This window comes from Bubalus bubalis, chromosome 14 (assembly GCF_019923935.1).
Source record: "Bubalus bubalis isolate 160015118507 breed Murrah chromosome 14, NDDB_SH_1, whole genome shotgun sequence".
NCBI lineage: Eukaryota > Metazoa > Chordata > Mammalia > Artiodactyla > Bovidae > Bubalus > Bubalus bubalis.
Window position 1 is genome coordinate 79,886,685 of NC_059170.1, and position 27,935 is coordinate 79,914,619.

At 44.0% G+C, this 27,935-nt stretch overlaps 1 protein-coding gene across 3 annotated transcripts in view; it reads right to left on the bottom strand.

Moving 5' to 3' along the window:
* Positions 1-25,374, bottom strand: part of LOC102389404 (SLX4 interacting protein) — a 91,466-nt gene extending 66,092 nt beyond the window's left edge. Inside the window, exons 1-3 of one of the 3 annotated variants that reach the window (XM_044928300.2) lie at positions 25,098-25,374; positions 16,392-16,481; positions 9,245-9,365 (exon numbers count right to left, since the gene is read on the bottom strand). In XM_044928300.2, coding sequence (XP_044784235.1) covers positions 9,245-9,365; positions 16,392-16,481; positions 25,098-25,286 — 400 coding nt within the window. In that variant the 5' untranslated portion in view covers positions 25,287-25,374. Of the gene's footprint in view, positions 1-9,244; positions 9,366-16,391; positions 16,482-17,975; positions 18,565-25,097 lie in introns of those variants that run through there. The other 2 variants (XM_045162730.1, XM_045162731.1) reach the window with 2 other exon arrangements.
* Between the last annotated feature and the right edge of the window lie 2,561 nt (positions 25,375-27,935).

Genomic DNA, 27,935 nt, shown 5'->3' on the forward strand with positions numbered 1-27,935 from the left:
AGAGTGCATCCAGTGCTAAAAGTTAACAAAAACTAAACATCTTCTTCTGCTTCATTGACTACGCTAAAGCCTTTGACTGTGTGGATCACAATAAACTGTGGAAAATTATTCAAGAGATAGAAATACCAGACCACCTTACCTGCCTCCTGAGAAACCTGTATGCGGGTCAAGAAGCAACAGTTAGAACTGGACATGGAACAATGGACTGCTTCCAGGTTGGGAAAGGAGTACGTCAAGGCTGTGTATTGTGACTTTGGTTATTTAACTTATATGCAGAGTACATCATGTGAAATGCTGGGCTGGATGAAGCACAAGCTGGAATCAAGACTGCAAGGAGAAACATCAATAACCTCAGATATGCAGATGACACCACCCTTAGGGCAGAAAGTGAAGAGGAACTAAAGAGCCTCTTGATGAAAGTGAAAGAGGAGAATGAAAAAGTTGGCTTAAAACTCAACATTTAAAAAACTAAGATCATGGCATCTGGTCCCATCACTTCATGGCAAATAGATGGGGAAACAATGGAAACAGTGACAGACTTTATTTTCTTGGGCTCCAAAATCACTGTAAATGGTGACTGCAGCCATGAAATGAAAAGATGCTTGCTCCTCAAAGAAAAGCTATGACCAACCTAGACCGCATATTAAAAAGCAGAGACAATATTTTGCCAACAAAGGTCCATCTAATCAAAGCTATGGTTTTTCCAGTAGTCATGTATGGATGTGAGAGTTGGACCATAAAGAAGGCTAAGGGCCAAAGAATTGCTGCTTTTGACCTGTGGTGTTGGAGAAGACTCTTCAGAGTCCCTTGGACTGCAAGGAGATCAAACCAATCAAGCCTAAAGGAAATCAGTCCTGAATATTCATTGGAAGGACAGATGCTGAAGCTCCAGTACTTTGGCCACCTGATGCAAAGAGATGCCTCATTAGTATAGACCCTGATGCTGGGAAAGATTGAAGGCAGGAGGAGAAGGGGACAACAGAGGATGAGATGGTTGGATGGCATCACCGACTCAATGGATGTGAGTTTTAGCAAGCTTTGGGAGATGGTGAAGGACAAGGAAGCCTGGTGTGCTGCAATCCATAGGGTCGCAAAGAGTCAGACACGACTGAGTGACTGAAAAATAACAAATGGCAGCCTCAGAAAGGCAGGACCACTGAGGGCTCAAACCCCTTAGGAAGGAAGATGTCAGTCACCTTGCCAAGTCAAGAGTCCTGATCAGCTGAATTACTGCCTAAAGACAAAGGGAATATGAAATAAAATTACAAGAAGGAAGATATAAACACCAACCATTTATTTCATGTAACTGACCATAGAAGTTAGAACGGTAGCATCTTCCTAAACTGTCTTCCTTGCTGCACTACGTATATATTTACATATTAAGCAAGTTTTTTGGCTTTTTATTCAAGGTATGTTGGCAATAGTTAGCTTCATCATTTAGCCAATAAATAAACCAATATGGGTTCTGAATGATGGGAAAGAGGAATAAATATCACACAGAAATCTCGGGTGTGGAGCTCGGATGTGAGACTTGGCTTCTCTTTCTTGGAGGGGGTACTGAGCATATTTCACCTGTAGATGGGAAAGCTGTGTTCTTGCAAAAGCTCATCATTGCTCAGAAGTTTATGAAGAAGGAAGCCAACACGAAACCTTCAGGGGACCTCGCTAACTCGTTTCCACCTTCCCAAAACTTCTGACCATCTTCCCTGTGCTTTGGTAACTTCCCAAACTTTGTTAAGTCCCACTTTTCCAAGGTAAAAACAGTGAAGCATTTCAGGCTCCCTGGCTCACCGGTAACCGGGATGTGGCCATGGGATCTGTGGTGAGCTCAGAGAAGGACAGTGCTGTGGCCATGGGCCAGGCTGCCACGCTCCTGCAGGCTCAGTCCTGAGCTTCACAGATGGCAGCTGAAAGGGCTCATGTACCAAAGCCATCCTCCCCCATCTTTTTTTTAAAAATAAGATTCTTTCTTTCTTTATTTTTTAAATTTGGCTGTGTTGCTTGGGTCTTAGTTTCAGCACTCGGGGTCTCTCACTGCAGCCTGCAGGATTCTCTCTAGTTGTGACTTGCGGGCTTTAGTTGCCCTGTGGGATGTGGGATCTTAGTTACCCGACAGGGGATCGAACCTGTGGCCCTGCATTGAAAGGCAGATTCTTAACCACTGAAACCACCAGGGAAGTTCCACCCCTCATCTTGAGGCTGAGGCTGTGTGTCTTGTGCAGCTTCAGAATCAGGCTGCCTGGCTTTCCCACAGGTAGATCCTGTGAACTATCTATAATATCTTTAATCAACAGCTTCTCCACTGAAGAGCCCGACTGATGCCAGCTAGTCTCAAGGAGAAATGAAATTAAACAAAGCCTATCCCTGGTGGCTCAGAAGGTAAAGCACCTGCCTGCAGTGTGGGAGATCCCTGGGTTGGGAATGGCAACACACTCCAGTACTCTTGCCTGGAGAATCTCATGGACAGAAGAGCCTGGCAGGCCACAGTCCATGGGGTTGCAAAGAGTCAGACATTACTGAGCAACTTCACTTTCACTTTTCTTTTCATAAGGCAACTAAGGTTCCTGACCACAAAAGTCTTTACAGTGAAGGTTATCACATTTGTGTTTTCAAAAGGTCATTTTAGAAGCACTTGGGAAGTGAGATGTGGATGAACTATAAGTGAAATCAGAAGGTTGTGGTAGTGATTCAAGAGCTGATTAAGTACGGCCTTGACCCGGAAGTGACACTGAGAAAAAGTGAAAAACTTGAAAAAGAAGAATGCCCCAGTACAAAGGTAAGCATTGGCTGCAAACACACAGCTCAGTCAACGAACACATAAAAAAAGAAAGATAAAAATCAAAGGACAAGACATTTTTTTTTTTAATTTTATTTTTGGCCTGTCAGACTGGCAAAAATTAAAAAATACTGGTAACACCCAATATTGGCAAGGCCAAGAGGAAAAATATTAATGAGGTAGAGTTGACAGAAATTGACAGTTAAGTCTTAAAAAAAAACTTTCTTCCAACGTTAATTTTACTAAATCAATTGAAATTATTCCAGGTGACTTAAGAAGGATGGCGCTGTTGGCAAATGTCTACGCTATGCTGTTTGCTGACTGAGTTTTTGTCAGCAGTCTCCGTATTCCTCAGTATTTTATGATTAAGGAAATGGCCTCAAAGTAATTTATGTTAGTTTTAATAAGGATAACTTAGAGCATGAAACTCAGAGCATGAAACATATTAATTTTTTTAGAGTAATCAGCAAAGTTACCAGCCTACTGACTTCAGTTCACCCAGCATCAGTGTCTACCCCAGGATGAAGCACAATATCATTACTCAGATCTGGAAATAAGAAAGGTAAGAAACTCGTGCACATGAGAGAAGACAGCCAATTTACACAAAAGCGAAAACCACACAACTTTCACCCAAGCCACCAAGATGGTAAGAACAACTCTGTTTTCAGGGCACACGAGACACCGAACGGAACACTGAGGAGGAAACAGGCAAGGCTTTCCTTACGGCTTGGGGCTTTGAAAGTGCTTTTGGAAAAAGTCATTTAAAGACTAGGGAGAAGCCAAGTGATGCTGATAACAAACAGTCTGGATGGGCGCATCACCGTGTGTGCCCACTTCATCCTGGCAGGCGTACCTGGCTCAGGAGATGATGAGCCTTGGCCCCCTGTGGAAGGCAGCCTTGGGGAGATGGGTGGACAGCGCTCTGACCTTTAGAAATGAACAGTTTGCAATGAGGTGAAGCAGAGTTGTCTGTTTCTGCTCTCGAGTTAAGCAGCATGGAAATTTGAAGGGAAAAAAAAAAAAAAGAAGCAGCCATGGGGTGACAATCCCTCAATCTTTACCACCAAAGAGAGGGAGAAATGAAATCACAGGTAAATGATTACATTACAGTCATAATACAGTGGCCAATGTTATAAAGTGCTGTGACCAAGGAAGACAGCAAACTGAGGGAGACTTTGGAGAAGAAGTATTTGAGCTAGGTCTTAAAAACTGAATAACAGGAGCTTTCCAGACAAAAGAGAAACCCGAAAGTATAAAGGCACAGAGGTGTCAAAAATGCAGGTTTGCAGGAAATAGAAAAGGGAAGCCATGGGAGGAGACAGGGCAGGAGAGGTGAGTTGCAGCAGGCTTGGCCTTCCTGAGAAGAGGAGAGCTACATTCATGCATGTAACTCATCACCTGGACAAACAGTTCTTAAGAACTGGAAAATGTGCTATGGATCATAAAAGAGGCAGAACCTGTTTTCAGGCGACTTACCCATTTGCAGAGATGAACATGAATCAAATGGTGTGAACCAAAGCACAGGGTGCTGGCGGGCCTGGAACCTGGGGACTGTGGACAAGGATACGCTTCCCTACGGGAGGACTTGGAGTGGAGAGCGGAAGGAGACGGGGACGGCCCATGCCAGCACAGGCCCCTGGGTGAGTGCCAGAGAGGGATCGAGGTCGCTGTGCTGCAGCATGAAAGAAAGAATGGGCAGCACAAGATGAGGCTGCAGAGGCGGTCACCTCAGAGTACCAGCCTTCACCCTGGAGCCCAGGGGAAAGCCTGAAGGGCTTTGTACACAAGATGAGGCTGTGACGTGAAGGCCTTACCCTAACTCGGGTGCTGACTGCAGGGGGCGCACCAGCCAGAGCAGATGCAGGGGCACCAGTTAGGGGGCTGCTGGCAGCATCCAGTGTCCAGCGAGGTGGGGCCGAGGACTGGCCAGAGGCAGCAGAAAGGGGGCCAGATAGGGTGTGGGCTGCAGAAGGTGTGCTCGGAGGCCATCTGTCCCCAGAAGCAGAAAGAAGATGGGCTGTCACGCTGAGGTGACTTTCCAAGAGGGATACTTCGCACAGCCTTTCCACCCAAGAGTGAGCAACACACTGTTGCATCAGCAGCCCCTGCCTCCATCCAGCCATCAACCACACGACTAATCCCCGACAGGGAAGCCTGGCATTCATCCCACAAGTGCACCTCAGAGGCTCCCGAAGGCAAAAAGAGGCTTCGCGTTTGTAGTTGTGTGTTAAATAAACCAAGCTAGAGGCAAATTACTTGCAATATATATATCACACAAAGTATGAATATCCTTAATTAATGAGCTCTTACAAACCAATAAAAGTATGAACATGAAACAGAAATATTAGGATTTCCCTGGTGATGCAGGGGACGTGGGCTCGAGCCCTGGTTGGGGAACTAAGATCCCACATGCCAAGGAGCAACTGAGTCCAACTACTGAGCCCACACACCACAGCTAAAGAGTCTGTGCATGAGGGAAAACTGCACGTGATGCAACGGCGACCCTTCACGCTGCAGCTGAGCCCTGACACAGTCAAATAAACAGACAGACAGAAATGTTATAAAGAAACTGAAGTGTGCAAACATCTAGATCATCAGGATGTCCACTGTACCACTGTTTACAACAGTGAAAGTACGAGATTCAACCTAAATGTCCCAATGATAAATCAGATGGCAGACACTTGATAGACTTCTATGTAGTTATTAAAAACAGTAATGTGGACCTCAAGTGGCCAAAATAAACCTTGAAAAATGGTAACAAAGTTGGAAGAGTCACATTTTTTAATTTCAAAACTTACTACAAAGCTATGGTCATCAAAGCAGTGTGGTACTGGCATAAAGACAGACATACACACCAATGGAACAGAAGAGAGAGCCCGGAAATAAACTCTTACAACTGTGGTCAAATGACTGTCAATAATGATGCAGAGGCTACCCAGTGGGGCAAAGGGCAGGCTTTTCAACAAATGGCACTGGGAAAACTGGATAGTAAAAGAACGAAGTGAGACCCTGAACTTAAACCATATAAAAGGTTAACTCAAAATGAATCAAAGGCCTAATTTAAGAGCAGTCCATAAAACTCTTAGAAGAAAAAAACAGGGAAAATCTCCATGACATTGAATCTAGAAATGATTTCATGGATGTGACATCAACTGGTTACATTAAAATTAAAAATGCTTTTGTGTCAAAGGACATTATAAAGATGATGAAAAGGCTTTGTTTCGTCCATTTCTCTCAGAATGGGAGAAAATATTTGCAAATCATATCTGATAAGAGATTAATATCCAGAACATATAAAGAACTCCTACAACCTAATTAAATAATGGGCCAACAGACAATTCTCCAAAGATACACAAATAGTTAATAAACACATGTAAAGATGGTCAGTATCACTAATTATTAAAGAAATGCAAACCAAAACCAGAATGTGACACCACATCTTATCTATTAAATTTAAAAAATGGTGACACATATGTTTTAAAGGACTTCTATAGGGGCTTCCCTGGTGGCTCAGTGGTAAAGCATCCGCCCACCAATGCAAGAGACACAGGTTCAACCCCTGGTCCAGGAGGATCCCATGTGTCACTGGGGAACCATGCCCAGTACGCCACAACTACTGAGCCTGTGTGTGTGCTGGAGCCTGGGGACCGCAGCTACTGAACCCACGTGCCCGGAACCCAGGCTCCACAGCAGGAGAGCCTCCGCAGTGAGGCCTGTGCAGTGCTCCAGAGGGAAGCCCACTGGCCACCAGAGAAAAGCCCACGCAACACCCGGGGCTCAGCCCAGCCAAAAATGAATCAAGGACGTTTACATTATGTTAGGTGGGAAAAACAAATTACAAAGTTGTGTGTAGAGTAAGATTACTTTTCTGTTTTAAAGCAAACTTCTTGCCTACATGAGTCCAAGAAAGGCTCTGAGTTTCATCCTGAGGTTAGAACACCGTGAGTTCCCTACCTGGGAGAGAGGCTGGGAGAGTGAGCAGTTAGCGCTGCCCTGAGGAGAGGAGTATGTCAAGGCTGTATATTGTCACCCTTCTTATTTAACTTACATGCAGAGTACATCTTGAGAAACACTGGGCTGGAAGCACAAGCTGGAATCAAGATTGCTGGGAGAAATATCAATAACCTCAGATATGCAGATGACACCACCCCTACGGCAGAGAGTGAAGAGGAACTCAAAAGCCTCTTGATGAAAGTGAAAGTGGAGAGTGAAAAAGTTGGCTAAAGCTCAACATTCAGAAAACGAAGATCATGGCATCTGGTCCCATCACTTCATGGGAAATAGATGGGGAAACAGTGGAAACAGTGTCAGACTTTATTTTGGGGGGCTCCAAAATCACTGCAGATGGTGACTGCAGCCATGAAATAAAAAGACACTTACTCCTTGGAAGAAAAGTTATGACCAACCTAGATAGCATATTCAAAAGCAGAGACATTACTTTGCCAACAAAGGTCTGTCTAGTCAAGGCTATGGTTTTTCCTGTGGTCATGTATGGATGTGACAGTTGGACTGTGAAGAAAGCTGAGTGCTGAAGAATTGATGCTTTTGAACTGTGGTGTTGGAGAAGACTCTTGAGAGTCCCTTGGACTGCCAGGAGATCCAACCAGTCCATTCTAAAGGAGATCAGCCCTGGGTGTTCTTTGGAAGGAATGATGCTAAAGCTGAAACTCCAGTACTTTGGCCACCTCATGCGAAGAGTTGACTCATTGGAAAAGACTCTGATGCTGGGAGGGATTGGGGGCAGGAAGAGAAGGGGACGACAGAGGATGAGATGGCTGGATGGCATCACTGACTCGATGGACGTTAAGTCTGGGTGAACTCCGGGAGATGGTGATGGACAGGGAGGCCTGGCATGCTGTGATTCATGGGGTTGCAAAGAGTTGGACATGACTGAGCAACTGAACTGAACTGAGGAGAGGAGACCAGGGCAGGGGCCACCTGAGAATCAGTGCTGAGCAAGCCATGACCACAGTGGAGCTGGGGTCTCAGAACTCTCTCTGCTCCTTTTCCTTCTGTCTCAGTTACAAAGGGCCACTCACCACGTCTGCTACAGCTTTTCTCAAGACTTCAACTATTCCTAAGCAAAATGCCACAAAGTGTCATCTAATACAGTATTGTTTGGATTGAAAATTCTGTTTGTTTGAGGCTTTCTGTTAAGAAAACCTTCTGCCTCCTTACCAGTTGTGCCCAAGTACATGGTGCAGACTGAGTCTGCCTTTAAAGGGGAGGACGTTAACCGTTGTTTCCCTAAAGAACTATTGTATTAGCATAATCTTGTTCACAGCAATGCAGTACTGACCTCTGAGGATTAACAGGGGTTGACTGTATTTGTGCAACAGAGTGCCATGAAACGCTAACTTAAAAAGTTTAGAAAACACAGCGATGACAGAGTGAAGAGAACACTGGGCTGAGGGGTCAGGCTCTGCCACTTGTCACCCAAGCCCTCCTCCATTGAAAGTGAAAAGGTGAAAGAAAGTGAAGTCGCTCAGTCTGTCCAACTTTTTGCGACCCCATGGACTGTAGCCTGCCAGGCTCCTCCGTCCATGGGATTTCCCAGGCAAGAATACTGGAGTGGGTTGCCATTTCCTTCTCCAGGAGATCTTCCCAACCCAGGGACTGAACCTGGGTCTCCCGCACTGTAGGCAGACGCTTCACCGTCTGAGCCACCAGGGAAGTCCTTCATTCATATCCCCAAATCTCTGCATCAGGCATAGCCTAAGTGTCAGGAGTGGGGAGAAGGGAGGGGAAGATGCCAGATACAGGAGATGATCTTGGTCCTCAAGAAGATGACATTTTATTCAAGCAACCCCCTTAATCTCACAATCCTCTGCTTCTTCACCCATAACTCAAAGATATTACCATTCTCAGGGTAACAGGGTGTGAGGGTAAGAGGTTGGGATGTTCCAACTTCAGTGCCCTGGACATCTGGGGGACACTGCCTGGTTGGCGGGAGGGGGGCTGCCCTGTGCACTGTAGGATGTTTAGTGGCATTCCTGGCCCCTACTCACCAGGGGCCAACAGCTCTCTACCATGGCTCCCACCCCAGTTATGACAACCCAGACTGTCAAAGGCACTACCAAATGTCCCCTGGGGCAGAACCACCCCCAGCTGAGAACCTCTGAGATAGTGACATATATGAAAGCATTTAGAAAAGCATAGAGCCCCAAATCAAGTATTATTGCAAATCTATTTGCAAGACTACTTCTCAAAAAAAAATCCTTTAAAGAATTTATAGTTTCCTTAGGAATGTTGTATTTTCTATTTTTATATATTTTGCCTACCATTAAAAGCCCTTTAGGGCTTTTTGATTAATTTTCTTTACCCAAACAAAGCATATTCATTAGGCTATATTTTTAAAATGTATCACTACACAACAACACAACTCTGACTCTGACAGTCAGAGTCAAACATAATTGCCATCTCTACAAAGCAGAAATTTTATCCGAAATCAAAGTAGTTCATGCCTACCTTTTAAGGACAAGGGATTGGATCTTGTGAATTCTGTATCTGATGGCCTGTGCTGTTTACGAACTTGTAAGTACTCCTTCACTCTTGAATCAATGGTTTCTTTTAACAGTAAACAGACTTCCTAAAGTAAATAAAAAAAAATTACACATAACTTTCTAATTTAACACAGTGCAAAAAAAGTCAGTATCATGCATATGAAAAAGCCAAAATTGAACATTTCATTTTGTTTGCTTTTTAGTTTAGCTATGAATAAAGGCATTTACATGTGTTCATGGGTAATGCTGCAGATTTAAATCTGCCACTAAGCTTTGCTTGAAACCATGATGCTGGCTTACTCTGTGATCTAAGAAATATATTTTGCCTCTCTTCATTTCTCTCTGCCTCAGTTTCATATTTCTAAAAGGAAGATTAAAAACACCAATGTAAAAATCAGGGCAAGGAGGTGAGAAAATCAGAGGGAAAGGCTGTTTTCATGTAAATATCAACCAATGGGACTATGACAAGTAGAAGACAGAACAGAGCCAACTCTGGCTACAACCGGGAGCCCCAGAGATGGGCCTTCTGGGCAGGGACTGCAGACTGGGAGGAGCCAAAGAGTCAGGGCAAGTCAGAGGGAGCCCCAGCCACTCAGGAGGGGCAGTGCCCTGAGACTTCACGCTGGGACCCACTGCACAGTGCCACCAGATTTTCTGATTTAAGAGGAACTAGAGACAGTGATTTTTACACAGAAATTTCCTACTTTTAAAACTTGGTTCAAAAAACTTTAATATCTAACCACTATAATTCATTAGTTTCTGGGGTTTACAAATCTACTGAAAAGCGACAGCACTCATGGTAAGTTGAACAGAGAACTGGAAATCAAGAGTCTGATTTTCTTCCATAGGCTTGTTGATGACATCGTATAAGCTTCTGTGAAAACTGCTCTCTATTCACCTATTCACAGTAAAAAATAATTTAACTTCTTATATTGCTCAAAAGTAAATTAATATTCATTAGGCAACAGAAAAACATGGTTTTAATTGAATGTCAACATCCCAAATTTCTGGAGCTACTGTTTTTAACATATCAGTGTTATTTATAAAAAAGAAAAATAAAACTTAAAGCCTAACTGTACAATGGGATGACACTGCTCACGTTAGCTATACTATCAGAAAAATGTAATCTGATGTAGGGAAAGGGAAAATAAAATTGCTCCCAAATCTAAATTTCTTAACCCAGATTAAAAACTGGTGTGTAAGGACGGATAATTCTGGTTCAGTTCCCAAGGACTCTGCAGAAGGTTCAGAGTTTCCAGGTCACCTCAAACCTGTTTCACTGGTTTCTCGCGATGCCATCTCAGGTTGATCTCTTAGAATCTTCATAAATTAAAACAAGGACAGAGCTGTAAGCTGCTTTGAAGGGCAACGAGAGCCAAGCTTTTCTTTTGTTGCAAATACACATACTCCTCAAAGAGTATAGAAAACACCTGACTTAATTTACAAACATGAGTTTCTCGATAAAATACAAACTCTGGTCTCCTCCTTCCTGATCTCATTTTGCAGCCCAAAGATGCGGTGCCTTGTGGAATACAGAGGTATTCATTTACAGTTGAAGGTTTTGGCATTGTTCGTGCAACAGAAAGGCAGCCTTGCTCATACTGTTGTTTTAACAATTAAAGAATTTTGCTTCACATGCAGGGTTCAACGATGACTGAGCTAGAAAATATGTGAAAGACATACATGGAAACAAGGATTGTTAAAATTTGGCCATAAATGCCCTATAAGGCCAGAACTAAAAATAGGAGGACAAAAATAAAGCCAAGGCCCATATACACAAACTCTCTCCCTGTAGTTATGGGGCTTTCCTTCCATGAGCAGGTTTGACAAATGGAAGGTGGATCCTGCGTGCTATGTCGAGGTCCCCTAGTAACTGACCACAGCACACTTGGCGAAGCACTGTTCTCTTCAGAACCAGGGCAAGACAAGGAAAGACAAAGTCCCATCTAAACTCGAGGGGCAGCAGGAAGACCAATCAATGAGCAAGAAAGAGTTGTACCCAACATGTACAGGCTACCAGGGGTTCATTTATGCTTCCTAGGTTTACAAGGGGAACAGCCTAAGTTCAACTGCTTGGGTACAAAGACTACTCAGGCTGGACTCAAAATAAACACGTGTTTAATACATGTGATGAGTTCCTTTTCTGAAAAGGAACAGGATATTCTTAAGACTTTCATTACTCAAAGTGGCTGTTAAAATGCAATCAAACTGATTGCTCATGATATCCCAATCTTGAGATGATCTAATGATATAAAAAACATAAAAGTCCTGGCACACTAAACATAGGCTAAAGTCATATCCTCGACTAGCTCTTCTCTTCTCTCTTAAACACACACACATTATCCCAGATCCATTTTAATGTCAGTGAACATATTTTGAAGAAACAGCGTGAGGTAGAAGCCACAGAGCGTATCCTTGGCTTTGAGTGGAGAGCCCGCTTACGGCCCACAGCGGAGCCCTGCAGGCCCCATCGCGCCCTGAGTCCCGTCGCTAAGGCGCGCCCTGTGGCCCCAACAGCAGCACAGGCAGGGCAGTGCAGCTGCGTGTGGCACCCTGGAAAATTCTGGCTTCACGCTTTGGCTGGGAAGTGAGTCACGTACTCACAGATTTATTGTAAAGCCTTCCAAATCAACTGACTCTTGGCAAAAATGACAGCATATCAACACAAAAGGTCTAAAGCCGAGGCAGCAGAGTTGGGAGAGAATGGAGGAAAATCTGGGCCTGGAATGGTGGATTCTAGGATGCTGCTGCTGTTGCTGCTAAGTCACTTCAGTCGTGTCTGACTCTGTGCGACCCCATAGATGGCAGCCCATCAGCTCCCCCGTCCCTGGGATTCTCCAGGCAAGAACACTGGAGTGGGTTGCCATTTCCTTCTCTGTTGCATGAAAGTGAAAAGTGAAAGTGAAGTCGCTTAGTCGTGTTCGAGTCTTAGCAACCCCATGGACTGTAGCCTACCAGGCTCCTCCGTCCATGGGATTTTCCAGGCAAGAGTACTGGAGTGGGGTGCCATTGCCTTCTCCGAGGATGCTGCTAATGTAAGTCAAACTTCTTGGGTGAGGTCCCCTTGGGTGCATATTGGTCACTTTGGGGGTATGAATTAAATGTTTTGAATCACGGAGACATATGTTGAGAAGCCAAAGGTTGGAATGACATGAAGGTGGACTGGAGGAGCAGGCAATGGCCTATCAAACACAAAGTCTTGCAGAGCACAGTCCAGGGCTATTTACCTGAATGATAATGTCAACATCTCATGCCACTAGCATGATAAATGCCATTACACAGAACCCTATGCCTTTCTGCTCCCAGTTTGAGGTCGCTGGGTATCCTTAGCAAAGTTAGGACAACAGTTCAGTCGCTCAGTCATGTCCAACTCTTTGCGACCCCATGAACTGCGGCACACCAGGCCTCCCTGTCCGTCACCAACTCCCGGAGTACACCCAAACCCATGTCCATTGAGTTCGTGATGCCGTCCAACCATCCCATCCTCTGTCGTCCCCTTCTCCTCCTGCCCTCAATCTTTCCCAGCATCATGGTCTTTTCAAATGAGTCAGCTCTTCACATCGGGTGCCCAAAGTATTGGAGTTTCACCTTCAACATCAGTCCTTCCAATGAGCACCCAGGACTGATCTCCTTTAGGATGGACTGGTTGGATCTCCCTGCAGTCCAAGGGACTCTCAAGAGTGTTCTCCAACACCACAGTTTAAAAGCATCAATTCTTCGGTGCTCAGCTTTCTATATAGTCCAACTCTCACATTCATAGATGACTACTGGAAAAACCATAGCCTTGACTAGTCGGATCTTTGTGGGCAAAGTAATGTCTCTGCTCTTTAATATGCTATCTAGGATGTTCATAACTTTCCTTCCAAGGAGTAAGCGTCTTTTAATTTCATGGCTGCAATCACCACCTGCAGTGATTATGGAGCCCAGAAAAATAAAGTCAGCCACTGTTTCCCCATCTATTTCCCATGAAGTGATGGGACCGGATGCTATGATCTTGTTTTCTGAATGTTGAGCTTTAAGCCAACTTTTTCATTCTCCTCTTTCACCTTCATCAAGAGGCTCTTTAGTTCTTCTTCACTTTCTGCCATAAGGGTGGTATCATCTGCATATCTGAGGTTATTGATATTTCTCCCGGCAATCTTGATTCCAGCTTGTACTTCCTCCAGCTCAGTGTTTCTCATGATGTCCTCTGCATATAAGTTAAATAAGCAGGGTGACAATATACAGCCTTGCTGTACTCCTTTTCCTATTTTGAACCAGTCTGTTGTTCTGTGTCCAGTTCTAACTGTTGCTTCCTGACCTGCATACAGATTTCTCAAGAGGCAAGTCAGGTGGTCTGGTATTCCCATCTCTTTCAGACTTTTCCACAGTTTATTGTGATCCACACAGTCAAAGGCTTTGGCAGTCAATAAAGCAGAAATAGATGTTTTTCTGGAACTCCCTTGCTTTTTCCATGATCCAGTGGATGTTGGCAATTTGATCTCTGGTTCCTCTGCCTTTTCTAAAACCAGCTTGATATCTGGAAGTTCCCGGTTCACATATTGCTGAAGCCTGGCTTGGAGAATTTTGATTATTACTTTACGAGCGTGTGAGATGAGTCCAGTTGTGTGGTAGTTTGAGCATTCTTTGGCATTACCTTTCTTGGGATTGGGATGAAAACTGACCTTTTCCAGTCCTGTGGCCACTGCTGAGTTTTCCAAATTTGCTGACATAGAGTACAGCACTTTCAAAGCATCATCTTTTAGGATTTGAAATAGCTCAACTGGAATTCCATCACTTCCACTGACTTTGTTTGTAGTGATGCATCCTAAAGACCACCTGACTTCACATTCCAGGACATATGGCTCTAGGTGAGTGTGAGTGATCACACCTTCGTGATTATCTGGGTCATGAAGATCTTTTTTGTACAGTTCTTCTGTGTATTCTTGCCACCTCTTCTGAATATCTTCCGCTTCTGTTAAGTCCATACCATTTCTGTCCTTTATTGAGCCCATCTTTGCATGAAATGTTCCCTTGGTATCTCTAATTTCTTGAAGAGATCTCTAGTCTTCCCCATTCTATTGTTTTCCTCTATTTCTTTGCATTGACTGCTGAGGAAGGCTTTCTTATTTCTCCTTGCTATTCTTTGGAACTCTGCATTCAAATGGGTATATCTTTCCTTTTCTCCTTTGCTTTTTGCTTCTCTCCTTTTCACAGCTATTTGTAAGGTCTCCTTAGAGAGCCATTTTGCTTTTTTGCATTTCTTTTCCATGGGGATGATCTTGATCCCTATCTCCTGTACAATGTCATGAACCTCTGTCCATAGTTCATCAGGCACTCTGTCTATCAGATCTGGTCCCTTAAATCTATTTTTCATTTCCAGTGTATAGTCATAAGGGATTTGATTTAGGTCATACCTGAATGGTCTAGTGGTTTTCCCTACTTTCTTCAATTTAATTTGGCAATTAGGAGTTCATGATCTGAGCTACAGTCCGCTCCCGGTCTTGTTTTTGCTGACTGTATAGAGCTTTCCCATCTTTGGCTGCAAAGAATATAATCAATCTGATTTCTGTGTTGACCATCTGGTGATGTCCATGTATAGAGTCTTCTCTTGTGTTGTTGGAAGAGGGTGTTTGCTATGACCAGTGTGTTCTCTTGGCAAAACTCTATTAGCCTTTGCCCTGCTTCATTCTGTATTGCAATGCCAAATCTGCCTGTTACTCCAGGTGTTTCTGGACTTTGTACTTTTGCATTCCAGTCCCCTATAATGAAAAGGACATCTTTTTTGGGTGTTAGTTCTAGAAGGTCTTCTAGGGCTTCATAGAACCATTAAACTTCAGCTTCTTCAGTGTTACTGGTTGGGCCATAGACTTGGATTACTGTGATATTGAATGGTTTGCCTTGGAAATTAACAGAGATCAACAAAGTCCTAATAATATTATCCTTTGACTGAAAATGTATTACTTATAAATTTTCTTTTAGGAGATTTCTAGTTATCTCCAAAAGCTGACTGAAAACAGTCATCACAGTAAAGGGGTAAAAAAGTGGTACCAAAAAGTACCACCATCACTAGTTTTTTCTGCATATACCACCTTGTAATAAGATTTATTTCTAGCTCTAAAAAGCTACTGTGACCAACGAATATCATGGAAGATACCAAGGGTTGTTACATTTGGAAAGTTACGTGAAAGCCACAGGCTCACTATCCTGCTCGCTAATAAGGAGGGGTCTCGAGAAGGAAGCCAAGCACGTGATGAGAGCTGGAGGCACCTTCTGCCTTTGCCACAGCAGCACTTGGTGGGACCTCAGAAATGAGAGCTGGGAGGGACTCAGCCAGGGTCTGGGGGAACCCTTCATCCACAGAGGAGGCAGCTGAGGTTCGAGGAGGTCCAACACCACAATCCTGTCATACAATCAATTGTTTTACTGACTGGCCACCTGCTTTGCAACTGGCCACTGTAAGAGGAGGGCTGCTGTCACCCATCCCCATACTTTTGCCAAAGGATCATGTGGTACAGGAGAGGATTTCAGACAGGTGACAAAAACCAGCCTGTGTCAACCCCACACCTGCTCCAGGGGCTCGGTCCATCCGTTATGACCAGTGAGGATTACAATCCCTACTTACCTGGAAAAGTCACTTTAACTTCTTATTCTTCGTCATCTTTTTTTTTTTTTTTTAATACGAAGAACCCTTTCCCTCAAACAAAGAGGTAGGGAATTTCTGGTTTAAATACTAGAGTGGCAAAAGAAATATATGAAATAGATGGATGTGTCAGTTTCTGAAGAAACAACAACAGAAAAAGCAGGAGTATGTCTGTTGTGGCAAAGACAACTCTTCTTCAAGCACTCAAGATTTACTGTCCATTAATGAAAATGAGAGCTGGAAAAAAAGCTAATGTTCCTTTTAAGAGCAGCTTCGTGCATTTAAAATAGTGAAAAGTTTTAAGCAACTACTGTATAGCACAGAGAACTAACTATATTCAATATCAAGTAATAATCTATAATGGAAAAGAATCCGAAAAGAATATACGTGTGTGTGTGCGTGTGTATAACTGAATCACTTGTTGTATACCTGAAACATGGTAAATCAACGACATTTCAATTTAAAAAAATAGTGAAAAGTTTCCTGGTACCTCTTTCTTCTGTTCAGAAAACCAGCTAGTGTCTTTGCTTGAGCCTTGCGGCAATACATGAAGATCCACCAGGACAGCAAAGTTCCCACACTGAAAGACATTAATGAAAGACTTAGCTCACACCCAGTGAACAATGAGAGAAAAGCTTGCAAATTCCTACATGGTTGCTCATGATGAAATGGCAACAAAGTTCACTGCTGGACAGAAATGTTAATATGGGGTATGATAAAACTCATAACTTGTTGCTTTTTGCAATTTCAATATTTATTATAGAAATGCCAGGGAGAAATTTAATTTTAATCAGGACAGGAAAGAGAAAATACCTATCTCTACACTATAAGTTGTCGGAGTAAGCCCAGAAATTCAGCAGTTAACACTGAGAAGAGTTAAAAAGGTCAGTGCCAGGTAGGCTCCAGAAAAGGAGTCCGGTAGACACACACAGGGAAATTCTTTCTTCCAGGCGGGAGACAGCAGACAGAAGTAACTGCATTTTCAGACCAACAAAAGCACTGGCTGGGACTATACATCTTGGAATAGAAATAGAAGTACAGACAGATGAAAACAGGCAAGGAAGATGCTGAATGACAGTATCAAAACTAAGTAAGTTTCATTAAAATATGCCTCAAAACTATATAAAACCAGTCTTTCTTTTTCTATAGGCTAGTGCTATCTAGTACTGTGGAAGAAATGAAAACATCTCTATCTGCACTGGTAAATAGGGAAGAAAATAGCCTCATGTGTTACTGAGCATTTAAAATGTGGCTTTTGTTGACTGAGAAGCTGAATTTTTAATTTTACCTAATTTCAATCTAATTTAAAAAGCCACAGAACCAGTAGCTCTGTGGCATGGCTACAGACCCTATAAAAAGATGTAGCTTCATAAAACCTCACACTATATGAATAAAGTAACTTGAGAATCACAAGATAAATGGATGAACTAAACTAACTTAAAAAAGTATTATTGGTTGGTTTATGGCCAGCAGGGAAATTCAATTTTGTAGCCCTTTGGCAAAACAGTTTTTTTTGTTTTTTTAATTCTGTGCTATAATTCAATGGTGAAAAAAATATTTTCAGCAAATAGTGAGAATACGAGACAAAATATGGGGAAAAAAAAATGCAACTTGACACCTACCTCACACCATAAATAGAAACTGATTTGAGATGAATCACAGACCTAAACATTAAAAAAAAAATACCATCTATCTTCCCAACCTTGGGGTAGGAAAAGATTTCTTAGACAAGACCTAGAAAGTATTAAATATAAAAGAAAAAATCACTACCTTAGACTTGATCAAAATTAAAAAACTTTGGCTCATCAAATGACATCATTAATAAAATAGATATGTATGTCACAGACTAGGAGAAAATATTCATAAATGCATATGAATGAGATAAAGGGCTGGTGCCCCAAATATGTAAAAACTACTCTTACAAATTGATGTTAAAAAAACAACTCAAGTTTGAACAGACACTCCATGACAAAGATAAACAACTGGTGAATAAGCACGTGGAAAAGTGTTCAACATTATCATTCATCAAGTAAATGCAAATTAACACTCACTACTAAGTGACACAACTACATACCTAAGGCAGTGCCAGCAGGGATAAAGACTGACGCACGTCACACGAAGGTTACGGATGGGGAGCGACCCGCACTCACACACTGCTAGTGGAAACGGAAATGGGTCAACCACCCTGGCAAATGTTTGTCTGCTCCCTATAGTTAAACACATTTATTTATCATCTGAGCCAGCAATTTTACCTCAGGTATTTACCTGCGAGAGATGAAACATGTGCACACAGAGGCATGCATACAAACGTGCATGAAAGTTTTAATTTTGAGAGTCGAATGGAAGACAACCCAGAAGTCTCTCACCAGGAGAATATATTAATACAAACTGTACTATATTTCAAACCACTGACCTGTTCAACATGGAATGATCTCAGTAACACTGCACTGAGCAAAGTGAGGCTAAAATGAGAACTGTATGGCTCCATTTATATAAAGTTCTAGAAAAACAAGATTAAATCCATGGTCAAAATAATCAGCACAGTAACTGCCTATATTCTTTGCAGCCAAAGATGGAGAAGCTCTATACAGTCAGCAAAAACAAGACCAGGAGCTGACTGTGGCTCAAACCATGAACTCCTTATTGCCAAATTCAGACTTAAATTGCAGAAAGTAGGGAAAACCACTAGACCATTCAGGTATGACCCAAATCAAATCCCTTATGATTATACAGTGGAAGTGAGAAATAGATTTAAGGGCACAGATCTGATAGATAGAGTGCCTGATGAACTATGGAATGAGGTTCGTGACATTGTACAGGAGACAGGGATCAAGACCATCCCCATGGAAAAGAAATGCAAAAAAGCAAAATGGCTGTCTGGGGAGGCCGTACAAATAGCTGTGAAAAGAAGAGAAGTGAAAAGCAAAGGAGAAAAGGAAAGATATAAACATCTGAATGCAGAGTTCCAAAGAATAGCAAGGAGAAATAAGAAAGCCTTCTTCAGTGATCAATGCAAAGAAATAGAGGAAAAACAACAGAATGGGAAAGACTAGGGATCTCTTCAAGAAAATCAGAGATACCAAAGGAATATTTCATGCAAAGATGAGCTCGATAAAGGACAGAAATGGTATGGACCTAACAGAAGCAGAAGATATTAAGAAGAGATGGCAAGAATACACAGAAGAACTGTACAAAAAAGATCTTCATGACCCAGATAATCATGATGGTGTGATCACTGACCTAGAGCCAGACATCCTGGAATGTGAAGTCAAGTGGGCCTTAGAAAGCATCACTACGAACAAAGCTAGTGGAGGTGATGGAATTCCAGTTGAGCTATTCCAAATCCTGAAAGATGATGCTGTGAAAGTGCTGCACTCAATATGCCAGTAAATTTGGAAAACTCAGCAGTGGCCACAGGACTGGAAAAGGTCAGTTTTAATTCCAATCCCAAAGAAAGGCAATGCCAAAGAATGCTCAAACTACCACACAATTGCCCTCATCTCACACGCTAGTAAAGTAATACTCAAAATTCTCCAAGCCAGGCTTCAGCAATATGTGAACCGGGAACTTCCTGATGTTCCAGCTGGTTTTAGAAAAGGCAGAGGAACCAGAGATCAAATTGCCAACATACACTGGATCTTGGAAAAAGCAAGAGAGTTCCAGAAAAACATCTATTTCTGCTTTATTGACTATGTCAAAGCCTTTGACTGTGTGGATCACAATAAACTGTGGAAAATTCTGAAAGAGATGGGAATACCAGACCACCTGATCTGCCTCTTGAGAAATTTGTACGCAGACTGGTTCCAAATAGGAAAAGAAGTTCGTCAAGGCTGTATATTGTCACCCTGCTTATTTAACTTATATGCAGAGTACATCATGAGAAACGCTGGACTGGAAGAAACACAAGCTGGAATCAAGGTTGCCGGGAGAAATATCAATAACCTCAGATATGCAGATGACACCACCCTTATGGCAGAAAGTGAAGAGGAACTCAAAAGCCTCTTGATGAAAGTGAAAGTGGAGAGTGAAAAAGTTGGCTTAAAGCTCAACATTCAGAAAAAGAAGATCATGGCATCCGGTCCCATCACTTCATGGGAAATAGATAGGGAAACAGTGGAAACAGTGTCATATTTTATTTTTCTGGGCTCCAAAATCACTGCAGATGGTGACTGCAGTTATGAAATTAAAAGATGCTTACTCCTTGGAAGGAAAGTTATGACCAACCTAGATAGCATATTCAAAAGCAGAGACATTACTTTGCCAACAAAGGTTCGTCTAGTCAAGGCTATGGTTTTTCCTGTGGTCATGTATGGATGTGAGAGTTGGACTGTGAAGAAGGATGAGCACCGAAGAATTGATGCTTTTGAACTGTGGTGTTGGAGAAGACTCTTGAGAGTCCCTTGGACTGCAAGGAGATCCAACCAGTCCATTCTGAAGGAGATCAGCCCTGGGATTTCTTTGGAAGGAATGATGCTAAAGCTGAAACTCCAGTACTTTGGCCACCTCATGCGAAGAGTTGACTCATTGGAAAAGACTCTGATGCTGGGAGGGATTGGGGGCAGGAGAAGAAGGGGATGACAGAGGATGAGATGGCTAGATGGCATCACCGACTCGGTGGATGCTGAGTTTCAGTGAACTCTGGGAGTTGGTGATGGACAGGGAGGCCTGGCATGCTGCGATTCATGGAGTCGCAAAGAGTCTGACACGACTGAGCGACTGATCTGCTCTGATCTGACTGCCTAGGCAGAGACTGACATGTGGTGATGATGGGATTGTTCTGTCTTGTGATACAAGTAAAATCAGTTCATTCCACTGCACACATCAATATTACACATTTTTAAAAATACTGTGTAAAGATACACTCATATTTGTTGACAGTTACTTTAAATGTAAATATTATGTCCCTGAAAATGTGTGGGAATAAGTGAACTTTGGTCTGGGTAATAAATCGTGAAGTATGATAAAAGATGGTCTCCCATGATGTCAAACAGCACAGTGTTACCCCAGAATTACAGTTTAATGAGTTGCAATCAGCATTTTAAGGAAACAGAAATGGGATAAACGCTATCAGTGTGTCACATGGTAAAGTTAAGTCTTGTTTTGTGAAACTTAAGTATGAGTATACTGAGTTAGGATATAAAGCCTAATTTTTACTGTGGGCTGTGGTCAAAAAGGTTTGAAAACCGTATCCAAATATGTTATTTTAAAAGTTTCTTCTGTTACCAATTCAACCTTTAAGGAATATGCTGCCACCAGGTGGAGGCAGCACGCACAACTACAGAGTCTTAGCCGGGCTTATTAAGCTTCGTGCGACACAGACCTCTTGGGTCAGTGGTGAAGCTGATGAAACCTGCTCATAATAATGTTTTAAATGCATGGGGACACAATGCATATAACTGAACAGAAAACCAATTACACTGAAATACAGTTATTTATGTTTTAAAATTTGTGATACAGCAATGGATGTACTTGCTCAATAAAGCACTGGCTATTACTATACTTTGGTCACCTGACACAAAGAGCCGACTCATTGGAAAAACACCCTGATGCTGGCAGAGATTGAGGGCAGGAGGAAAAAGGGGACAACACAGGATGAGACAGTTGGATGGCATCACCAACTCAATAGACTTGGGTTTGAGTAAGCTCTGGGAGTTGGTGAAGGACAGGGAGGCCTGGCGTGCTGCAGTCCATGGGGCGCAAAGAGTCGGACACAACCTAGTGATCCAAATCAATGATGAACACATGATGTTTTCAGATATCTGCCACAATTATAATACAATATGGAAAGAGCTGTGATTTCTAATGGTAACAAATACCGCTAATAATATTGTCTTCTGAACACTTCATTCACAATAAAAACAAAATTTATTAGAACTCGGTCAAAATAAGGATGTAACTTTTCTTCCATGGAAGCTCAGTGCCCATGGGCTGTCGGGGCTCCAGAGATCCCAGAACAATAGCCCCTCCAAAGAGGGAAGACATGCCTCACACACATTCCACCTGGTCTCCTGTGGGTGTTCCGCCCGACTGTTCAGTCAAACTAAGTTCTCTGCTATCTCTTTGTCATTAGCCAGGATGATTTTCCAAATTAAAAAAAAAAAAATAGTGATGGTTTTATACACAATGGAATATTACACAGCCATTAAAAAGAATAAAATAATGCCATTTGCAGCAACATAGATGGACCTAGAGATTGCCATACTGAGTGAAGTAAGCCAGACAGAGGAGAAATATAGTATGAGATACTTTATATGTGGAATCTAAAAAGAAATGAAACAAATGAGCTCACAAAACAGAGATACACAGTCTTAAAGAAGGAACTTAAGGTTGCCAGGGTGGGGCAGGGAGGACGGGGGTGAGGGATAGTCAGGGAGTTGGGGATGGACATGTGCACACTGTGATATTTAGAATGGCTAACCAACAAGGACCCACTGCATAGCACACGGAACTTTGCTTAATGTTACGTGGCAGCCTGGATGGAGAGGACTTTGGGGGAGAATGCAGATATGTATGTCTGGTTGAGTCTCTTTGCTGCTCACCTGAAACTATCACAACACACTTAATTGAGTATCAGTTCAGTCGCTCAGTCATGTCCAACTCTCTGCGACCCCATGAATCACAGCACGCCAGGCCTCCCTGTCCATCATCAACTCCCAGAGTTCACTCAGACTCACGTCCATCGAGTTGGTGACACCATCCAGTCATCTCATCCTCTGTCGTCCCCTTCTCCTCCTGCTCCCAATCCCTCCCAGCATCAGAGTCTTTTCCAATGAGTCAACTCTTCGCATGAGGTGGCCAAAGTATTGGAGTTTCAGCTTCAGCATCATTCCTTCCAAAGAAATCCCAGGGCTGATCTCCTTCAGAATGGACTGGTTGGATCTCCTTGCAGTCCAAGGGACTCTCAAGAGTCTTCTCTAACACCACAGTTCAAAAGCATCAATTCTTTGGCGCTCATCCTTCTTCACAGTCCAACTCTCACATCCATACATGACCATTGGGAAAACCATAGCCTTGACTAGACAGACCTTTGTTGGCAAAGTAATTTCTCTGCTTTTGAATATGCTATATAGGTTGGTCATAACTTTTCTTCCAAAGAGTAAGCATCTTTTAATTTCATGGGTACAATCACCATCTGCAGTGATTTTGGAGGCCCAAAATACAAAGTCTGACACTGTTTCCACTGTTTCCCCATCTATTTGCCATGAAGTGATAGGACCAGATGCCATGATTTTCGTTTTCTGAATGTTGAGCTTTAAGCCAACTTTTTCACTCTCCTCTTTCACTTTCATCAAGAGGCTTTTTAGTTCCTCTTCACTTTCTGCCATAGGGGTGGTGTCATCTGCATATCTGAGGTTATTGATATTTCTCCCGGCAATCTTGATTCCAGGTTGTGCTTCTTCCAGCCCAGTGTTTCTCGTGATGTACTCTGCATAGAAGTTAAATAAGCAGGGTGACAATATACAGCCTTGACATACTCCTTTTCCTATTTGGAACCAGTCTGTTGTTCCATGTCCAGTTCTAACTGTTGCTTCCTGGCCTGCATATAGGTTTCTCAAGAGGCAGGTCAGGTGGTCTGGTATTCCCATCTCTTTCAGAATTTTCCAGTTTATTGTGATCCACACAGTCAAAGGCTTTGGCATAGTCAATAAAGCAGAAATATATGTTTTTCTGGAACTCTCTTGCTTTTTTGATGACTCAGTGTATGTTGGCAATTTGATCTCTGGTTCCTCTGCCTTTTCTCAAACCAGCTTGAACATCTGGAAGGTCACGGTTCACGTATTGCTGAAGCCTAGCTTGGAGAATTTTGAGCATACTCCAATACAAAATAAAACATTAAAAAAAAATAGTGATGTTTCAACAACCTGAACTGATACTGTGTAGTATCTTTCTAAAAAGAACTGAATATTAAGGTCCAATTTGGTATTTTTTTCATCATTTGTGCAGGCTTCCCTGATAGCTCAGTTGGTAAAGAATCTGTCTGCAACACAGGAGATCCCAGTTCGATCCCTGGCTTAGGAAGATCCCCTGGAGAAGGGAAAGGCTACCCACTTCAGTATTCTGGCCTGGAGAATTCCAAGGATTATACAGTCCATGGGGCTGCAAACAGTTGGATACGACTGAGTGACTTTCACTTTCACTTTTCGTTTCATCATTTGTAGCTCTGATCACAAATAAGCTATGTATACATATACATTGCTATACAGACATACACACTGCTGTATTTAAAACAGATAACCAAAAAGGACCTACTGCAGAGCACAGGGAACTCCGCTCAATATCCTGTAATAACCTAAATGGGGAAAGAATTTGAAAATGAATAGATACATATTTGTATAACTGGATCACTTTGCTGTACATCTGAAACTAACAAAACATTGTTAATGTTGGAGTGCTAACTACACTCCAATATAAAACAAAAATAAAAAATAAGCTAGTCTGTTTGCTTATAAGCAGCCTGACCAGAATGTCTTTAAAAAAATAAAAATCACTGACTCTCAGTCTGGTACTCAAACCTTCCTGAGCTTTCTGCCAGACCCCACATCCCTGCTCCCGCAGAGGGGTGCAGCCAGCCTTCTGAGTTCTTCAACAAGAACTCTGCAGTTCCCCCACTAATCACAGGTATTCTGCCTTTCTGAAGTCCCTACTCTCAAAGCTTTGCTTCTTTTCTCCCATGAGTAAACAGCAGTGAAAAGGGGAAAAAAGCAGGAAAGCCAGCTCTGACGGCAGCCAGCAGCGAGGCCTCCAGCCCTCCCCTCCGCACTTAGAGCCTGCTTCTCCTCTCGCCAGCTCTTCCGCACGGAGCACCAGTGGCTCTCAGAGTCCTCCACACAGGCCATGCTCTCTCTCAGCCCAGTGGCTGCGGAGAGAGGAAGCGCTGCATCCCGGCTTGGGCTGGGAGTCAGCCAGCCCAGGGCCGGTCCAGCTTCCTCTCTCCTCCGCCCAGAGGTTTCGGCCAAAACCCTGGGAGTCACCCTCACTCCTCCCTTCCCCTTAGCCTGCACCATCGGTCACCACGCCTGGCCAGTTCTGCTTCTTCAAGAGTTAAAATACTTCCCTCCTCCTTCCCCTCCCCTCTGGCTCCTCGCTCACGTCATCTCCCACTTGGAGCATTAGGACCACTTCTCAGAGCCTCAGCATCCAGCAGAGCCACGCCCGCCATGCAGAGGCCCAAGCTCTGCTAAGGCCCCATCCTCACCGTCTCCCGTGGCTCCTGGGCACGTGCTCTTTGCTTCCAAAGCATCAGTGCTCCCGTGCTCAGTGGGCCCCTGCACGTCCCTGAAGGAGTGTGGCCACCCCTTTGGAACTTTTCTGAAGGGTTCACCCCTTCCTCCTCCAAATCAGTGATGTTTCCTGTGCTTGCTTCTGCATGAAGTGGCTGCTCCATGAAGGGGCCACCCGTGCCAGACTGGCAGCTCCTGGGTGGAGACAGTGACCACACCTCTGTCCCTCTGCAACCCCTGGGATCAGCACAGTGCTGGCTCAGAGTGAATGCTTACTATGCAGAGGCAGAGAAGAAGAAAGGGAAGAAGGGAGGGAGGGAGGGAGGGAGGGAGAGGGAGATGGAGGGAGAAGGGCACCTGAGCTCTGAGTTTAGGGCAAAGCACAGCCTCATCTGCAAACTGGGGACTCCCCGCTCCAGGGCCAGGGTCATTCAGACAGCTCCACACACTGATGTGTCAGGGAATCACTTTCTCCCTCCTTATTCTGGAGTGGTGACAACTATGTCCTCACCAGTGACACCGCTCATGTTCCATCTTTTAGAAAAAGGGAATTCAAGGATCCTCAGATTACCTCACCCCAAACTCACTGCCAACCAAGTATGTTGGTGATTTCTCCTATCTCTTGCCTAAAAATTCCAGAGCCAAAACTTAATGAGTACCAAGGCTTCCTCCTCCGGATCAGAGAAATCTTGCCCTCTAATTTTACAATGAAGTGTAAAGTGAGGATGTTAACACTTCTCATTCATGCTGGCATCTCAGACACAGGTTCAGAACTCTGAGACGCGTGGAAGGTTCCCCACATTCTCTCATTCATTCATTCAGTTATTCATTCCCGTCTGGGGCGGGGGGGTTCAGGGTAAGCCCTGCAGGAGGTGTGACCACAGCGCACACCCCTGGACCAGAGGGAGTTCCCAACTCTGCCCGAGGGAGGCCAGGGCGGAGGGGAGGCATCACAGCCGAGTGTGGAGAAAGAGCCCAGAGAGCCTGGGGTGCTCTGGGGACACTTGAGTCTCATTATGTGGACACAGGGCAGCAGTTGAGGCCACAGGGCAGGAGGGCTCAGCACAGGGAGGAGCCGCAAACGTGCCCCGAGGGGCAAGGAGACTCAAGGCTGGGGGCAGAAATGCCCAGGGCCAGGCTTCCAGGTTCAAAGCCACCACAAAACCCTAATGAGTGGGAGGTGGGAGCTGGTGGGGAGGCTCGAGAGGCAGGGGATGTGCGTGTACCCATAGTGGATTCATGTTTCTATATGGCAGAGATTAACACAGTACTGTAACACAATTATTCTCCAATTAGTTAAAAATTCATAAAAAAGGAAAAAAATAAACCCAAACAGTCCACACACACACATACATATATATACACACACACACACACACACACACACACACACACATACTATATATATATATAAAACCCCCTAATGAACGTCAGCAGAAGGCAGCTCTGGGAGAGGTGGGGTGGGCGTGAGGACATTCGGAAGACAGTCAGGAGCTGCAGCTGGGTACGGGGAGGAAGGGCAAGGGTGGGCGTATGGGCAGGTCCAGCCATTCCCCGGGGGCAACTACATGAGCTCTGTCACATGTCACTGGCATCATACACCCACCTGGAATGAAGGATTTAAGGCAGCTTGGCTTAACAAGGCAAAGATTTAAATGGGAAAATAAATAAGGAAAACAAGAGTCAAGACATAAAATGAAGCCAGCGACAGGTGTGATAGGTCTGAACAAAAGCCCCACCGCGTCCTAAGTCTCTGTAGCACTCTGCTCTCTTTGTGCCAGTTACCAACGTGAGAAATAAGAGGCCCATTAGAAGCCGTAAGATAGAACAAATCAGGGCTGAGGATAACCCAATCCATCCTGATACGCAATCCAGAAAGACGTTTCTCCTAAAGGTCTTCATAAAAGCACATGGGAATTGTCTTCCCAGAGCATCAACTTTACTAAAGACTTCAACAAAATATTACATACATTCATATCAAGACGAACCAATAGAGCACAAAATTGAAAAGTCCCATGACTTCTCAAGAAAAGGCACAGTCTAAAACTCTCCCTTTAATTCACAGTATTTGATGTAAAGCTCGCCCCTGAGCAATGAAAGAACAGGACTGTCGCTCACACTTGTTGAGGTAAGGAAGTGGAGTCAGGGAAGGCAAAGGTGAAGTCTTAAGATCACACAGGCGGGAAGTGACAGACCCAGGAGTCAGGTCCAGAGGTGCCGGATTCCGGAGTCCACCCACATGCATTGCTTTGAAGGAATCCCCCGCTGGTGAAGGCCCCTTGGGACTCACTTCTTGACCCCTCGTGGGGGCCCCTTTAGGGCCACCTGGACTGGAACCTCCTCCATTACACTGGCCCCCTTTTTCTCCAGATGAGTGCCGAGCTGACCCATAACACCCAGCCAGGCCGCACATGGCAGGGTACCCGAAGGCTCTGAATGGGACCACGCAGCTCCCTTTCCTGGGCTGGAGGCAGGCCCAGAGTTTGGCTCCTGCGGCTGCTACTGGGGAGCAGGCATCCTGTTGGACGAAGGGGCAGCTTGGAGGCTACAGCCCCGCCCATGGAGGGCCTGGAGCGAGCAGGCGGGGCCAGGGAGAAGGGGGTGGAGAGGGCACCATGACACCTTGAGCCCAAGATGGGTGGGGTGGCAGGCAGGACGCTGACAGCCCCGCCAGAGAGCTCAGTGTGAAGAAAAGCCAAGGCAAGTATTTTGGCCATTTAACACCCTGGGCCTGCTCCTTATTCACTCACTCACTCTGGAAACCCCAGTTTGGAGTTTATGTTTGAGAGGAGAAACCAGCACCCCTTTAGGAG